This window comes from Salvia miltiorrhiza, chromosome 4, assembly GCF_028751815.1.
Source record: "Salvia miltiorrhiza cultivar Shanhuang (shh) chromosome 4, IMPLAD_Smil_shh, whole genome shotgun sequence".
NCBI classification, from domain to species: domain Eukaryota; kingdom Viridiplantae; phylum Streptophyta; class Magnoliopsida; order Lamiales; family Lamiaceae; genus Salvia; species Salvia miltiorrhiza.
This window is the reverse complement of record NC_080390.1, coordinates 48514946-48532283: the sequence shown is the minus strand read 5'-3', so window position 1 is coordinate 48532283 and position 17338 is coordinate 48514946. Positions and strand designations below refer to the sequence as shown.

The 17338-nt window shown below is 39.6% G+C and overlaps 4 protein-coding genes across 4 annotated transcripts; all 4 read left to right on the top strand.

Annotated features, from left to right (window-relative positions):
• The first annotated feature begins 1905 nt into the window (after nucleotides 1-1905).
• LOC131023728 (uncharacterized) lies at nucleotides 1906-7571 on the top strand. Its single transcript, XM_057953291.1, has 6 exons — nucleotides 1906-1991; nucleotides 2079-2136; nucleotides 6499-6733; nucleotides 6808-6937; nucleotides 7019-7342; nucleotides 7466-7571. Exons 3-5 carry the CDS (start codon nucleotides 6504-6506, stop codon nucleotides 7331-7333), a joined length of 675 nt encoding a protein of 224 aa, XP_057809274.1. The 5' UTR covers nucleotides 1906-1991; nucleotides 2079-2136; nucleotides 6499-6503; the 3' UTR covers nucleotides 7334-7342; nucleotides 7466-7571.
• LOC131023729 (uncharacterized) lies at nucleotides 7471-8063 on the top strand. The gene is made up of 2 exons (XM_057953292.1): nucleotides 7471-7573; nucleotides 7662-8063. Exons 1-2 carry the CDS (start codon nucleotides 7526-7528, stop codon nucleotides 8001-8003), a joined length of 390 nt encoding a protein of 129 aa, XP_057809275.1. The 5' UTR covers nucleotides 7471-7525; the 3' UTR covers nucleotides 8004-8063.
• A 1685-nt stretch (nucleotides 8064-9748) lies between these two features.
• On the top strand, nucleotides 9749-10741 carry LOC131023540 (uncharacterized). The gene has a single exon (XM_057953086.1). It carries the CDS (start codon nucleotides 9749-9751, stop codon nucleotides 10739-10741), a length of 993 nt encoding a protein of 330 aa, XP_057809069.1.
• Nucleotides 10742-14661: 3920 nt separating this feature from the next.
• LOC131023725 (zinc finger CCCH domain-containing protein 14-like) lies at nucleotides 14662-16399 on the top strand. The gene is made up of 2 exons (XM_057953289.1): nucleotides 14662-15390; nucleotides 15879-16399. Exons 1-2 carry the CDS (start codon nucleotides 14749-14751, stop codon nucleotides 16194-16196), a joined length of 960 nt encoding a protein of 319 aa, XP_057809272.1. The 5' UTR covers nucleotides 14662-14748; the 3' UTR covers nucleotides 16197-16399.
• Nucleotides 16400-17338: the final 939 nt, after the last annotated feature.

Below are 17338 nucleotides of genomic sequence, written 5' to 3'. Positions count from 1 at the left end.
ATTCGAACTCAGGACCATAAATCCATCCAACAAGATTACAAATCAACCGTAGATCTTGATGATCTAATGGCTGAAAATGATTCTTATTTTATATCTTAAGAAATGCTCTTATTTTAACTCTTCCCTATATATATATAATATCTATATATAGTTTAAATACGCCCATATATAAAAAAAATAGAGAGGGAGGTTCAAGTAACAGTCACTAAATAAAATAAGAACAGATTGCCATTTTTAGTTATTCGATCATTAAGACTTAGTGCTCGTTTGGTTCAAGTAGAAGAATGGAAATGAAATGGAATCAAATAAATGAGTGGAATGGTAACAATAACCATTACTTTTATTGAGTGTTTGATATAATAATAAGTATTCCCTTTCTTTTGTTTCCTCTCTATTTTTTTTGAGTCAACAAGAAGACAACTTCATTAAACAGACGAAACAGAGTTCAACACAGAAGGAAGAACCTCGAAAGAAGAAACATTAATCAAAGAAAAATGAGCAAACGAAGCTAATATATCGGCAATTGAATTTTCTCTCTATTTTGAGGGGTAACAAATTGGGTGATTGGGTTACCCTCAAGTAAGGGTAATGGTTAACTCATTACCCAAACCAAACACCAAGTAATAGATTTAATTAATTGAATCCCTTTCCAACATCTAAAAACACTCAACCAAACGCGGGCATATGATGAATGCATCATTTTGATGAATGGATGCAACACTTGGGTTCGAATCCTGAAAGAAGCGATTTTTTTTTCTAGTGCAATAAATTTAATAGTTGATGCATTAATTTTTACAGCAAATACATTAATTAAAATGGTTCTCATGTTCTTACGAAAAATGTAATTTTCACTAGAACCATGCTCATAAAATAGATTTTATATATATAAGGAGTTTATATTATACAAATAAAATTTTATCGTATAAAATATGTTCATTGAGAATTCGCTACGAAACATACATTATATATTTATTGTGGAAAATAATAAATTAAGATAAATGAATTTTTCGCCAATTATGGATTTGAACTCTGTACCATAAATTTATTCCGCGAAGTGATGAATTCTCCGTAAATTTTCACAATTTAAGAGTTGAAAATGGTTTAAAATATGCTACTAATGATATGGAGTATATCTAGACTCATTCGAACCATTTCATATATATGAATCCAAGTATATATCATATAACATAAGAATCATTTTTAGTCATTAGACTGTGAAGATATATGGTGAACTTTATCATTTTGTTAAATAAATTTATGGTCCAATGTTCGAATCTCACACATTACGAAAATTCTATTTTTTTTTAATTCATCATTTTTCACAATAAATTCATATTGTTTTATTGTGACGTATATACCTCTATATAGAGATTGGGTCAAATAAAAATTTCTCTAACGAACAAACCACTTGCATTTAACCTATAGAATAATTGCACATGACCTATAAAGTATTTGCACTTCAATACTCTTGGGTTTGACTCCCAAAGAGAGCGCAATTACCACTACAAAAAAGCGCCGACTTACCGGCAGGATTTACCGGCGGCAGTCTCGCCGCCGGCGATCACCGGCGGCTTTCCGACGGCGGTGCTGCCGACCCGTATTTTTTGAATATATGGCGTTGATACCGGCGGCAACGTCACCGCCGGTGATCACCGGCGGCATAGCGGCCGGTAAATATTAAGGCCGCCGGGAATTTTATTTTTAAATTTTATTTTTTAATATTTAGCAGATAGCGGCGGCATCTGCCGCCGGTGATTCGCGGCGGTAAGTTGCCGCCGGTAAAAAGAGTGCGGGTCGGGCTTTAGCGGCGGTAATGGGCCGCCGCTAATTTTAAAGCCCAAAATCGTGCCCTAACCCTCTCTCCTCCAGAACAGATCCCCCCCCCCCCCCGCGCGCCTCCAGCCCCCCTGCCCCCCCCTTGCCCTGCCGCTGCCCTGCCCTGCTGCCGCCGCCTGTCGCCGTCGCCGGTCGCCGCCGTCGCCTCCGTCAAGGTAAGCCCCTCCTTTCCTTCTCTCTCTCTGTCTCTCTCTCTGTCTCACCCTCTCATCCTCTCTTCATCTTTCTCCTCCTAATTGCAGGCCAATCCTGCCGTCTCACCGCTCCTGCCACCGCACGGTTCCGCCGTCAACTCCTACGGTACACTTTCGTTTTTAATAGACTTTTATTTATTTGTTTATTTATTTATTATTTATTTGTTTGATTAAAATTAACATAATTCTAATTACTTTATAGGATGTTTAAAGTATGATAAATTGAAATTAATTTGGTAATTAGATACTTTATAGGATGTTTAAAGTATGATTAATTGAAATTAATTTGGTAATTAGATTAATTATGAATTGATTTAACTATAGTTACTTTATAGGATGTTTAAAGTATGATTAATTGAAATTAATTTGTTAATTAGATTAATTTTAAATTGATTTTCTGTTTTGGATGAAATGATATGTTATTATATATTGTGGGATAGATTTAATCAATTTCTTAAGGATCTTCTCCCTTTGGGATAGAAATTGATTATTTCTTAAGGATCTTCTCCCAACAAATGATTGTGTTTGCTTTTATTACTTTATTTTTTTTATTGTTTTATATGTTATTTTATTATTGTTTCGACATTGGGGGGCCGGGTAGACCTAGTATAGGTTTAGTAAATTAGGACGACCACTATGGTCACTATAGTTGCTGGTAGAGTCGAGCACTTGGTAGTTAGGATAGTGGGGTTATGCTGTCGAAATTTTCTTAGATTCAAGTAATTTATTGTATTTGATTTATTTTTATTCTCAATTAGAATTTGCAAGAATGAGTGATAATCGATCGTGGATGTACGTGAGATACAATGATCGTGCTGCATTTGAAACGAGACTTGAGAGTTTCCTCGAGTTTGCGATAAATCAAACAGCGTATACAGATGGAATTGGTAACATTAGGTGCCCGTGTAGGAAGTGTAAGAATAAAGTCTTTGCATCTGTACCTACAGTCAGAGAACATGTTACTAGGCGTGGATTTGTCCACAATTACACGAACTGGTGTTATCAAGGGGAAGCACCAGTGTATATGCCAGCAGAACATACTATAATGGATGAGGATGATGGGTCATACAGTAATTACCAAAGGATGGTGCATGATCATGCTGGACCTAGTAATTATCAAGATCCTCCAAATCTTGAGGAGCCGCCTAATCCTGACGCTCAACAAATTTATGACATGTTGAACGCAGCCGATAGTCCTCTATACCCAGACTGTGATACTTACTCACAGTTATCCTGGATGACACAGATGATGAGCATAAAGGTTGAAAATCACATGTCAGAGAGATGTTTTAATCAGATATCTGAGATGGTTCAAAAGGCTTTACCGAAGGATAACAACTGCCCTGATAGCTTTTACAGTATGAAGAGAAATCTGCGCGGGTTGGGTTTGCCAGTAGAGAAGATTGATTGTTGCGTTAATAACTGCATGTTGTATTGGGGGGACGACAGTGAGCTAGAGAGTTGTAATTTTTGTGGTGCATCACGATATAAGGAGAACTTGCGTGCATCTGGAAGCCGCCGAAAGAAACGTGTGGCCGCCAAACAGATGCACTATTTTCCTTTGACGCCCCGACTGCAAAGGTTGTTTGCATCTGCGGCAACAGCCGAAAATATGCGATGGCATGCGACTTCAATAGAAGATGGGATCATGCGCCACCCAGCAGACTCTCCGGCATGGAAACACTTGAATTCAGTATATCCTGGATTCACCGAGGAGATAAGAAATGTGAGATTAGGCCTCTCTACAGATGGTTTTGCCCCATTTGCACAATCAGGGCGTCAATATTCTTCTTGGCCGGTCATTGTCACACCGTATAACTTGCCTCCGTGGTTGTGCATGAAAGAACAATTCATGTTCCTCACTGTCCTCGTGCCTGGGCCATCTAACCCAAAGATGAAGTTGGACGTTTTCTTACAGCCACTGATACATGAGTTGAAATATTTGTGGGAGGTTGGTGTGAACACTTATGACATATCGTTGCAGCAAAATTTTCAGATGCGGGCAGCTCTAATATGGACTATTAGTGATTTTCCAGCGTACGCTATGTTGTCTGGGTGGGGTACAGCTGGGAAATTGGCATGTCCACACTGTATGGAGAATACAGACGCATTTACACTAACGAAGAGTGGTAAACAATCGTGGTTTGACAATCATCGGAAGTTCTTACCTCGTGACCATGTGTTTAGGAGAAATAAGACTTCATTCTTGAAGAATAAGACATGCAATGTGGGTCCACCAGAACACAGATCCGGAATAGAAATCTTGAATCAAATTGAGGGGTTGGGCTTCGTGAAGGTTACCGAAGACTTCGATAACAGGAACGCTCAACTTGCAAAATATGAACATGTTGGGTGGAAGAAGAAAAGCATATTTTGGGATCTTCCCTATTGGAAGGACCTTTTGATTCGACATAATCTGGATGTCATGCACATTGAAAAAAATGTGTTTGATAATGTGTTTAATACCGTCCTCAATGTGAAGGGGAAGACAAAAGATACCGAAAAGTTGAGAGAAGAATTGAACATCTTCTGTCGACGGCCTGAATTGAAGAAAGTGGATGGATCCCGACTGTATCCAAAAGCATGTTATACGCTTGAAAGGGATGAAAAGAAAATCTTACTTCAATGGATCAAGAGTCTTAAGTTTCCCGATTGGTACATGTCAAATATTAGCAGATGCGTTGATTTGAACGCTCTGAAGATGCATAACATGAAAAGCCACGACTGTCACGTGTTCATGCAATTACTACTACCTGTAGCCTTTAAAGAACTTCTTCCTAAGAATGTTTGGGAGGTAATTACAGAGTTAAGTTGTTTCTTTAGAGAATTAACAGCCCGCAATATCTCAATACATGATATGGGAATACTCAATGAGAAGATATCAGTTACTCTATGCAAACTTGAGCGTATCTTTCCCCCGAGTTTCTTTGATTCAATGGAGCATCTACCAGTTCATTTGGCAGATGAAGCACGATTGGCTGGTCCAGTGCAGTATCGGTGGATGTATCCTTTTGAACGATATTTGAGGACATTGAAAAATCATATCAGAAACAAAGCCAAGGTTGAAGGATCCATCAGCAATGCATATATACTAGAGGAAATGTCCACCTTCTCTTCATATTACTTTGAGGATCATGTGACTACAAAGTGGAGAAATTTGCCTCGCAATATTGAAGAGTCTGTTGAAGACAGTGATGATCTTAATCAACTCTTAATCTTCAAACCAGTTGGACGTCCGATTGGGCGAATGACAAAGAGACACATGGATCCTAAAGAATACATGGCTGCGCATATGTATATTTTGAGCAATTGTGCGGAGGTTGCAAACACATATATCAAGTGAGTATTGTTGACTCAATTTATGTATATCAATTCTCGACGTACGTAACTTATCAGAAGTTTTCTTTATATCTTAGGATCTTCGAGGACGAAATGCTCTACGTAAATCCTTCACTAACCGAAGCCGAGTTAGAGAGTGCTTTCGACAAGGATTTTATGTTGTGGTTTGGCCATTATGTAAGATGTGACAAATTTATATTCAATATACATTTACTTGACTAAAAATAGGGTTGCAAAACTAAAAGATTGTATGGAACAGGTGATTCGCCCTTATAACAATGATTTGAACCCGTATATCAAGTCGCTTGCAGCCGGGCCTTTAACTGAGATTGAGACATACTCCGGGTATTTTGTGAATGGCTATAGATTTCACACGACTGATCTTGATGGAGAGCGCGCAACTGTGAACAGTGGCGTGTGCATAAAAGGCTCGGTCTATGGTAGAGATGTGCAAGACTTTTATGGGCGTCTACAAGAGGTGTGTGTGCTGGAGTATGGGGGGTATCCAATTAAGAAGACAGTCTTGTTCAAATGTGAATGGTTTGACTTGTCTGCTCGGGGAACTTCTATTGATACAAACTTCAAGTTGGTATCAGTGAACCAGACAAGAAAATATCAGAAGTATGATCCATTTGTTTTAGCGAGTCAGGCGGTTCAAGTGTTTTACTGTCCCTATCCCAGTACGAACCAAGCAAAGAAAAACTGGTTGTCAGCATGCAAAGTCAACGCAAGATCAAAGGTTGAAGTCTCCACTGCCGCATCTAACTCAACATTAGATCAATCGTTTCAAGAAGAGGTTGTTACTATTACGTCTACCCACACAACTGTGGACATTGACCCACCAATTCTTGTTCATCCCCTCGGTGGAATCGTTGACATTGAAGATGACGATGACCCAGAAGACGAGGACCAACCGTTCACATCTGATGACGACGCCAGTAATGATGATGACAGTAGTTGAGGTTATTTGGCAATGTATTTGTTTATACTTGTTATTCATGTGTGATTAGAAACTTCCTGCAATTTACAGACTGTCTATACTTATCTTAATCAATTTCTGTGACATGAGTGTTATTTTGATCACTGTATACAGGTTGTGTCTATACTTATTTGAATCAATTTGAAATAGGTACCATGTCTCATCGTAGAGGATTGTTGGGGTTTGGTAGTCGGTCTTCTGGGCCTGAGGCACAGTCCTCCTCAGGCTCTGGGCCGTATATTTCTGCTACTCCAGAGTCTGGTTCCCCTCCACAGAGCGCTGCTGCATCTGGGTCTAGAAGGCCCAAAGGCAAATCAGTGGCGCAGATTAGGGCTGAGTGTGTTAGGCGCGACGGGAGGATCCTCTTTCAGAGGAATACTGTTGGGTGAGTATTTTTATTTAAATCATTATTTGTCTATATCAAGTAATTCTTTAAATTATTTTGATATATTGGGACAGTAAGTTGATCGAGCCCCCGGGGATCTCCACCTGCTGCACGAACTCGTTTAAGAGGATTCCGAACCCAGGCGGGTACACGTGGAAGTTAACTCCGCCAACGGTGCAGGACTTGTATTTTGAGGAATTCAAGGTAAATGAATTTCTACTATATATAAATTTAGCATTATATATTGTTAAAATGTTATATTAATTTCACCAATATATTCAACAGAAAGAGTTTACTTGGAACCCTGAGGATGAGGCTGATGTGAAAAAAATGTGGTTAGACAAGGCCCGCAAAAGGTACAGTGACAACATGAGCGAGTATAAGAGACTGCTCAAGCAGAAGACCGAGGCAGGGGAGATGATGGAGACACCGCTGGGCATGTCCGACACCTTTTGGACGGGACTCAAGGCATACTGGGATCAAGATGAGGTTAAGGCCGTTTCTAGGCGCGCACGTGAGAACCGATACTCTGAGCCAGATGGAGTTGGTACAGGGATCAATCGGCACGTTGGAGGGTCTCAGTCGAGTCGTATTCTGTAGCAGAGTCTGGTTAGTAATTATCGATTGAGTATTTATCTAATAAATATAAATATTAATATATATATATATCTATATATATATATATATATATATATATATTACCTTATTTTTCTTATATAAATGCATGAACAGCTCGTGGATGGTGAAGTCCCCCCAACTGCATCTAACTACAGCACTTTCCTCCGCCTACACATGTACGCAGATGGAACTTTTGTGTCAGAAAAGGATGCCAACCTTGATGTAAATGTTTAAGTTTGAACAAATATTAGTAATACATAGTAAAATGTATTTATTTTATAATAATTGTGTATTGTTATGTATGAATTAGGCGGAGATTCATCGTGTCGCTGCTGAGACAGGACGAGAGGACCGACTCGATGAGGTCTACTTGGAGCTCGTACGTCCCGGTAGGTCACGACTGTACGGCACTGGAAGTGCTGGTGTGAGCCAGTTCAGTAGGGGGTCTACCAACAGTACATGCTCTTCCCAGATGTCTCAGCGGATGTATGAGACTCGGATCTCCACACTGGAGGAGCGTCTCCAAAAGGCTGAGGAGGATAGGGCGGCCCAAGAAGCAGCACGTGAGGCCGAACAAGCAGCACGTGAGGCCCTTGAGCAGCGGATGAGTCAGTTCGAGGAGATACTGAGGCGGTCGGGTCAGCTACCTTGAGCATCACTTCTATGTATCTATATCATGTTGAACTTTTTTTTTATGTTATGTTTCTAAACAAACACAATTACACTTGAACTTTGTTTAACATTTGTGTTTTGTTGAACAATTTAATTGTTTTATGTTTTCAAATCGTTCTATTTATTGTGAGTGAATTCAAGGTATGCAAATGAATTCAAAATACATTATAATTACAAAATGAAAATACTTATATTCTATAACGTATATTGATAAAAAAAAATTAATAACATATTGATTAATAAATAGATATATTGTTTCGACATAAAAATAAAGACATATATGCAAATGAATTCAAAAATACATTAAAACTATCAAATTAAAATACTTATGATTAATAAACTATATTGATAAAAAAATTAAAAAAAAATTAAAAAAAAAATTAAAAAAAAAATTAAAAAAAATTAAAAAATAAATTAAAAAATAAATATTTATTTGCCATAAAAATACGGGCGGCACGAGACTGGTCCGTAATTAACATTACTTGGATATAATCTCCTCATATTCAAATGTTATGAATATATGATATATATTGTATATTGAAATAGCCTTTAAATGATTTAATAGGCAATAGATATATCAATTATACGAGTGTTCTCTACTGGGGACAATTCAAAAGAACTTCAAGGTTAAGCGTGCTTGACTTAGAGCACAACTAAGATGGGTGACCCACTGGGAAGTTCGCCTAAGGTTTGAAATATTGTATAAATACGAAAATATTAGTGGAGATAAATAAAATAAATAAATAAATAAAATAAATAAAATAAATAAAGTAAATAATTTAAATAAATAAATAATTTAAATAATTAATTCATTACCGGCGGCAATATCCCGCCGGTAATTGGCGGCGGCAAAGGCCGCCGGTAATCCCCAACTATCGACGACCATCGGTGTAGTGGTGGTGATCACCGGCGGCAATGCGACCGCCGCTGATTACCGGCGGCATATAGCCGCCGCTGATTACCGGCGGCAATGACCGCCGGTAAACGTTCGGGAAATCACCTGAGCTTCCCGAGAAACTCCACCGGCGGTAGGGCCGCCGCCAATCTCCGGCGGCTGAGCTTCGCCGCCGGGATTCACATCTCCGACGAGATAAATACCGGCGGTAGGTTGCTGCCGGTAATGCCGCCGGTAATTGAATCGCCGGTGGCCGTCCCTTTTTTACCGGCGGGAAATGCCGCCGGTAATCACTTATTTTTTTGTAGTGTACGTTCAATTTATTATCGCGAATTCAAGTACGAGGTTGATAATTTTTACATTAAATATAATTTCTACTGAATGTTAACCCTATAATATTAACTGCACGAGGCCGGCACACAAATTTATGGTTCATTTTGGGCTCGGGCGTAATTTTTCTTACTTTTTAATACGTAATATGAACTTGTTTTACATTCATATTTCTTCTTATTCTAATTAAAAAGGTTCATTTTACACGTGTTCGTGTTTAATAAATAATGAAGAGACAAATAAACTTCTAATAACCCTTGGAAGAATAAACTATGAATTATTTGAGTGAAAATAAAGTATGAAGAGAATCTATTGCATATAGTTTGTGTTGAAAAGAGTATTAATATTATTAATATAAAGAAAAATCTAATATGTAATACTACAATTTTAAAATAGAAAAGTATCGTAGCAAGGGCTTGGGGAGTGTTGCGAAGCAGAGAGATGTTACTGATTTGGTGAAAGGGCAGAAGATCGATTTTTGTTGCTTACAGGAGACAAAGATGGAGGTGTTCAGGGATTTGTTCTGTAAATCTTGGTGGGGGTCTAATTATACAGACAGAGCGATTAGGAATTCGGAGGGAAGGGCAGGAGGAATTGTATGCTTGTGGAATAGGGAGGTTTTCGAAGCTTCTAGTACGTGGGATTTACCGGGGGCGGTGGTGGTGAATGGTAGGTACAAGGAGGGTGATATTTTATGTTGCATCATCAACGTGTACGCACCAGTCGGCACAGGGGATAAGCGGATCTTGTGGGATGTCTTAAGCTCAATTGTGGAACAAAATACGGATAGGAGTGTCTGTATCTTGGGCGACTTTAACTCAGTTAGGAGGAGGGATGAACGTGTGGGCAGTGGGGAGACGTTTGGCGCGGCTGATGCAAGAAGTTTTGAAGAATTTATCCAGGAGAACGATTTGGAGGAAATTAAAACTCAAGGCCGGAAGTTTACTTGGCACAAACCAAATGGAAAGTGCAAGAGTAAGATTGATCGCTTCCTCGTTAATGAGAATTGGCTGGCTGCTTGGGAACGGACGTCGGCACGAGGACTTCAACGTTCAATTTCGGATCACTGTCCGATTATTCTCACTACAAGATCGGAGGATTGGGGACCAAGACCTTTTCGGTTCCTCAATGCATGGGTGAATCATTCGGAGTTCGAGGAGATGGTCAAGCAGGTTTGGACAGGGACTAAGGTGGGGGGATGGAGCTTTTTTGAGGTTAAGGAGAAACTGAAGAAACTCAAAGAGGCCTTGAAGGTGTGGAATCGGACATCTTTCGGTGAGATTGATCACAAAATTAAAGAACTTCAGAAGGAACTTCAAGAGAAGGATAAGGTGGACGAACAAAGAGGTCTTGAAGAATCAGAGGTGATTAGGAGAAATGAGATTCAAGCCCTGCTCTCCCTTCAACTGAAGAATAAACAGATGATGCTGCAACAGAAAGCCAAAATCAAATGGCTCAAAGAGGGAGACACTAATTCGGGTTTTTTTCCATAGGGCAATTCGTGGGAGACGTGTTAAAAACGAGATTGGCGGAATGCTCTTTGATAACTCGTGGATATCTAAACCGGAAGAGGTTAAAGCAAGAGTGAGAAATCATTTTGAAGCTTTTTTCAAAAGGAAAGAACGACTGATGCCCGATTTCCCCCTGGACTTCATGAGGAGGAAAATTTCAAATGACGAGAGGCAGTGGCTGATCAGGGATTTTGATCTGGACGAGATTAAAGAAGCAGTTTGGAGCTGTTGTGGAGACAAGAGTCCGGGACCCGATGGATTTAACTTCACATTCTGGAGAGCGGCGTGGCACGTGGTTAAAGAGGACTTACTCCAGGTTTTGAAGGAATTTCATGAAAGCGGCAAAATACCGAAAGGTGGTAACGCCTCTTTTATTGTTTTGATTCCGAAGAAAGAAGGGGCTGGGTCGCTCGATGATTTTCGCCCAATTTCTCTTATCACTAGCTTGTTCAAAATTGTGGCTAAAATCCTGGCTGAGAGATTGAAGAGGGTTATGGGGTCGATCATTTCCGATAATCAAAGTGCGTTTGTCAAGGGTCGCTTCATCCTAGATGGGGTGGTTATCCTGAATGAAGCTATTTTTGAGGCAAAAAAGAAGAGAGTGGGCCGTATTTTCTTCAAGATTGACTTCGCAAAAGCATACGACTCTGTGCAATGGGATTTCTTGGATATGCTTCTCGATCGACTTAACTTTGACGGAGTTTGGAGGAAGTGGATTAAAGGGTGTCTGGAATCTGGAATGGCAAGTGTATTGGTGAACGGGTCATCGACGGGAGAATTCAAAATGGAGAGAGGTTTGAGACAGGGTGACCCGTTGTCACCTTTCCTGTTCCTTATCGTGGCGGAAGGCCTCAACGAGTTCATTGAAAGAGCAACGGAGAGGCAGTTCCTGGTTCCGGCGAAGATTGGCAAGGATAAAGTGCCCATTTCACATCTACAGTACGCGGACGATACTATCTTCTTGTTGGAGGCAGATGACAGGAATATGGAGAGCGTAAAAAAACTCCTGATTCTCTTTCAGTTCGCCTCGGGTTTAGCTGTAAATTTCGACAAAAGTTGTCTTCTGACAGTGGGAGTGGATGAGGCAGTTGAGAGGAGATGGGCATCGCTCCTCATGTGCAAGATCGGTTCCTTTCCGTGCAACTACTTGGGTACTAAAGTGGGGGGCGCAGCAATGGTGTTGGAGATTGGAAGTTTTTGATTGAAAAAGTTTCAAACAAAGTGGCAAGCTGGAAGAAGAGACACCTTTCGTTGGCAGGGCGAATTACTCTAGTCAAGTCGGTGTTGCAATCCATCCCGGTATATCAATTATCCCTCGCTTTCATACCTAAAGCGGTGATTAAGGAACTTAATTCACTGTTCTCCAAATTTTTGTGGGGAGGAGGCACACAGACGGGGGGTATCACTTGGTTTAAGTGGAATGCCTTGTGCCTAAACAAGGATTCAGGAGGTCTGGGGTTTCAGAATATCGATTGGTTTAATCAGGTCCTGTTAAGTAAGTGGCTCTGGAGATTTTTAGGGGAGGGGAAAGCTCTGTGGGTAAGGGTGATCAAATCGATTTATGGGGGGCTAGTGTGGGGGGAAGGGGGTGAATGTTCGGTGGCGGGAAGAGGTGGACAGAAAGGGTGGTGGCAGAAAATTGTGGATAAGGAAGGAGGAAGGAGAGATCGGTGGTTCATCAATAATTTGAGGCGAAGAATTGGGGATGGGCTTGATACCAGCTTTTGGGAGGATGTGTGGGCGGTTGACAAACCCCTTAAGTTTGTGTTTCCGAGATTGTATAATTTGAGCCTGAACAAGAAAAGGCTGGTTGGTGAAAGCGGATTTTGGGAGGGAGGGTCGTGGGTGTGGAGGGTGGAGTGGAGGAGGGAGTTAAGGGAGAGGGAGAAAGGGTTTGCGGAGGATCTCCAGTTGGTTATAGCTGATTTTGTTCCTTGTGTAGATGTAATAGACGGATGGAACTGGAAGGCGACACCAGATGGATGCTTCACAATCAAGTCGGCATATGAAATTGTGGCAAAAACAAGAGAGGAGCAACAAGTTTTACCTTTGGAGATGGCAAAGGTTTGGAAGGCCCCAACACCAAATAAAGCCAAGGTGACGGCATGGAGATGTCTTAGAAACAGATTGGCAACATGTGATAATCTGAGTAGAAGAAATGTCCATATCAGCGTGGAGGAGAGATGGTGCAATGCCTGTGTTTCTAGTGAGGAAACGACGGAACACCTGTTCCTCTATTGTCCGAAAGCAGCGGCGGTGTGGGACCAGATCTTTCAATGGCTTGACATCAAAACGGCAAATCCGAGAGGTATTTTTCAACACTTAATTTCTTTCATTGCGGCTGGAAAAAAGAAGAGAGAAAGAAGACTGCTTAAAGCTTTGTGGGTGGGAACAGTGTGGTTGCTCTGGGAAAGCAGGAATGGTAGTCGTTTTCAGGACAAGGCTTGGGATATTGATAGACTTGTTTTACAGATTAAGGGGAGACTTTGGAGTTGGAACGAGGCCTACAAAATCGTGGAGTTAGGAATTACTTTTACTTCTTGGTGTTCCAAAGACTTCAAACTTGTTTTGTTGTTTTGATTGGCATTCCTGATGCCTTGATCCCTTTTCTTTTAATAAAATTTTTACTTTACTGATAAAAAAAAAAAAAAAAGTATCGTAGCAAAGTCAACACTCAAAAACGACACATGATAAATACTTTACTCCTAAAAAAATATACATAAACCACGCAAGAGAATCAAAATGTAGGAAGCACGTCCTATGCAATTAATGTATGTGATTTAGAAAATGTTGGCGGATTAATAACACACATGTTTATATATGAGCTATATGATCATATAAATATTGCGAGGTGCTTAATGTGATGTATATATGAATGGAAGTAAGAGAGCACATGTATTGGAGTGTTATGGTAAACGAAAGGCGCTTGCTTAAATTAGTGAAGAAAGCCTTTTTTTCTTATCAACTTCATATTCCCAATCATAATTATCGTCAATTTAAGTAAGACTAGTGTCGGAAAACATCTTCTTCACCATACTAGTCTTGCATGCCACGTTACTTTATCAATTTGTCCCCAAATTCTCCTTCCTCATCAACTAATATATACAATTACTACTTATTATTAATTGCATATACAATCTTATAGTATTGTACAAGCTGTAGATACATCATACATGGGATGTACTCGTCAATATATAAAGAGTTTACTTTTGAGGATTAGTTTAAATGGATAAAGATAAAATTTTAATATAGTATAATCCATTATTTATTAAGAGGAACTGGAAGAAATATTTCAAGGTTTTCTTTCATAATTTCTGTTATTTGAACAAATTTTGCTTGATTCATATCTCATTAAAAGGATAAAATTGAAATTATTCTAATAATACAAGTATTCAATCATACTATATTTTATCAATCATGAAAATAAATACTCACACAAAAAATGACAAATTTGTACATGCTATAATGTGCTCATTACACAATGTGAGTGCTTCGTAATCAAACTGCCAATGATCTGGTACATGTTGGGAGAGTTTAGAAAAAATGATCACATTAATAGTAGTAGTAGTAGAACCAAACTATATAAAACAAAAATGTTAAATTTGGTGGCATAAATTTAGTTCTAAAAACTCATGACAGCAGCCATGGACTAAAAAATTCCAACTAACTGCACAGTTTGGCACCGTAGGCAGTCAGGTCATTGTCCCCACCTTCCCTTTTCGTTACGCTTTTCCTCTAACGGTTCCAGATCTACTCTTGTGTCCCCCCCTAACAGCAAGTTTTCCCCGCCAAAAATTCAACTCCACGCAACACACCCCTTCCCCCATCGACGGCTCATATTTTACTCCCCCGTACACCCGCACACACACGATTCTTTCCTTTCCTGCTTTATATTTCTGCTAACTGCTTTCTGTTCCTATATAATTTTAATCCTTTTCTTCTCTTTCTCAATCTCAATTACTCCAACTATTTCAACATTTTTTTTTGAAATGCAGAGAGAGGATATTTCATATGATTCTCTTATCGCCACCTCCGCAGGAGATAAATCCGCGGCGGCGTCACTGCTTTTCTCCTACAGCAATCCGTTCCTTTCCCCAACGTCACCAACCTACGTGAACTCCGACGCCTCCTTCTATTCCTCGCTCTTTCAGAACTACTCATCAAACTCTGCCTCCGATACCGCCTCTTTCGATGGCAGCGACACCGATCGCCGCCTCCAGGATGCGAGCTGCGTCATGGAGTATCAGCAGCTCTACAATCGGTACACGCTCTGTCTCGCTCAGCTCCATGATTCGATCGAAGAGGCCGACGCCCTCCGCCGCGACAACGAATCTCTCCGCCTCTCCAATGCAGATCTATCCCACCGCATTGCCTTGTTATTCTCGCGCGATCGCCTCTTATCAGATTTCAACCGCCTCAACGTCGCTTCTCCCTCGGTCGCCGTGCCGCGCGCCGCTCATCTCACCGCAACTCAGCCTCTTGCCGAACACAATCGTGTCGAGCGAAGGAACACCGAAAGAGTCACGCTTCCAAAGAGCATTTCTGTGCGCACTAGCGGTTATCTGAAGATGACTCGGCCTGGTCGAGACACAGCTGGCGACAAAGCAGTGAGTCAACCCACTGCTGCATTGGTGAGTTGCTCATGAACTTTTAACTTCTCGTAACTTTGTTATTAGTCGCAATACTTAAGTAAGACACGTTATGTTTAATAGTCTAAAATTGATTGTCTCAGTATTTGATTTAGAGTATCTTAAACCTGACACATTACGTGTATACGTTCCCTCAACAATTTGGCAACCAACATAATTCGCTTTCTGTATTAATTTGAGTATGTTCTTAAAAAAACCAAAAATTATATATGTCTTATCATAGATTGAAATCGCAATTGTTACAATAAATTAATCCTAAACCCTAGAACATTTTCTTAGCATAAATACAAATCAATAAATGCACAGTTGTGTTATTAAACTTCAAATCACATTGAAGTAATTTCTTATTTCAGTATGCATGAATTAATGATACAAGCTATATATAGTGATCGATGGATGAAATAGTAGTAAATAAATAAATAGATAGATCGGAAATGAAGCTAACAGTATGTTTGGCGTGGTTGTGATAGCGTGAGCAGCAAAGAGTGTATGTAGGTGGGTCCACAAAGGAAAATGGCGAGGAGCTGGATGTGTACAACCAAGGAATGACGAAAACGGAGCTTTGTAACAAGTGGCAGGAGACGGGGGCCTGCCCGTACGGAGAGAACTGCCAATTCGCGCATGGGATCAATGAGCTGCGGCCGGTGATAAGGCACCCGCGCTACAAGACTGAGGTCTGCCGCATGGTGCTGGCCGGAGACGTCTGTCCCTACGGCCATCGCTGCCACTTCCGCCACTCTCTCACCGAGCAGGAGCGCCTCATGGCCGTGCAACCACCTCCGCGTTGATCCCTTGTGCAATGTTTATGAGAGTTTTCAATTGATCAACTTCTTTATTCTTTTTGTTTGATTTCTTTTTTTGCTTCCTATAGTAGGTGTATAAAGTAGTTTGATTGATATTCCTAGTGGTGAAACGTGGATGTGGAGTAAAATTCCATGAACTATAGTGCGGATGACAGATTGTTGATATAAAGATAGAGAAATTGCATAAATATTGTTGCCAGTACTGGTGATTGCGGCATTATATCACTAAGCGAGTGTGACTGTCGATGGGATTTTGTTATTTAACTGAAAATCATAGTCCTTCATAAAAGCCAATAATATTCATGTCTCTACCTTGTTTATTACTACTCCATATCTATCCATTGGAGGAGATGTATATATTTCATTCTTGGTATGACTTAAATATTGTGCAGATCTGAAGCAAGTCATACTGTACCCAATTTGCTTTTTTCAAGATCATGTATTCATGAAGCTGCTCCATCATATCAATAATTATAACTCGGTTAATTTACTTTCTATCTTGAAGGGTATGATATAGTAGTAATAAAACTGTTGGAATTCGAACTTATAATATTTAACTATTTTACCAGTAGCCCCTCATAGACATCATTTTAATTTTAAGATATAAATTGGGTTAATGTTCAATGACATGTCCTTTTTTAGAGACAGAAAAATGTGATTTTAAGATATTTTTGTGAATATTTAAAACTTAGGTACATTTTGTTTTAGACCCATAGATGTTTTTAGAAATACGTCTAGACAGTGGTGGAGTCAAACTTTCGATTTAGGGGGATTCAAATTATTTTCTTCAATAAATTTAAAGATTAAATTAAAAATAAATAATAATCAGTAACACAATTATAATGTCATTTAAATTACAAAAAATATCTTTTAAATTGACTTTCAAATTCATGAAAAACAACTTTAAACAATTAAGACGAATAAAATTTTGCAAAACATGCATAAATTAATTATGTATTCACTTCAACAAAACATTGATTCAACTCTAAGGCTTACATGTTCATTGTTGTGTAAAATAGTTCAACTCGATAACGGTGGAGGTAATGTTTTTTATTTTTTTTTAAATATATTTTTAAAATTATAAAATATATTTTTTTCAATCCTAGGGGTCCACTGACCGTCTTGTC

Excerpts from the sequence above, each read along its gene's own strand:
- LOC131023728 (XM_057953291.1), top strand. The coding sequence starts at position 6,504 with ATGTCTCATCGTAGAGGATTGTTGGGGTTTGGTAGTCGGTCTTCTGGG. Across the intron at positions 6,734-6,807 it reads TTTCAGAGGAATACTGTTGG|TAAGTTGATCGAGCCCCCGG; the intron begins GTGAGTATTTTT and ends ATATTGGGACAG. Across the intron at positions 6,938-7,018 it reads TGTATTTTGAGGAATTCAAG|AAAGAGTTTACTTGGAACCC; the intron begins GTAAATGAATTT and ends TATATTCAACAG.
- LOC131023729 (XM_057953292.1), top strand. The coding sequence starts at position 7,526 with ATGTACGCAGATGGAACTTTTGTGTCAGAAAAGGATGCCAACCTTGAT. Across the intron at positions 7,574-7,661 it reads AAAAGGATGCCAACCTTGAT|GCGGAGATTCATCGTGTCGC; the intron begins GTAAATGTTTAA and ends TGTATGAATTAG.
- LOC131023540 (XM_057953086.1), top strand. The coding sequence starts at position 9,749 with ATGGAGGTGTTCAGGGATTTGTTCTGTAAATCTTGGTGGGGGTCTAAT.
- LOC131023725 (XM_057953289.1), top strand. The coding sequence starts at position 14,749 with ATGCAGAGAGAGGATATTTCATATGATTCTCTTATCGCCACCTCCGCA. Across the intron at positions 15,391-15,878 it reads GTCAACCCACTGCTGCATTG|CGTGAGCAGCAAAGAGTGTA; the intron begins GTGAGTTGCTCA and ends TGGTTGTGATAG.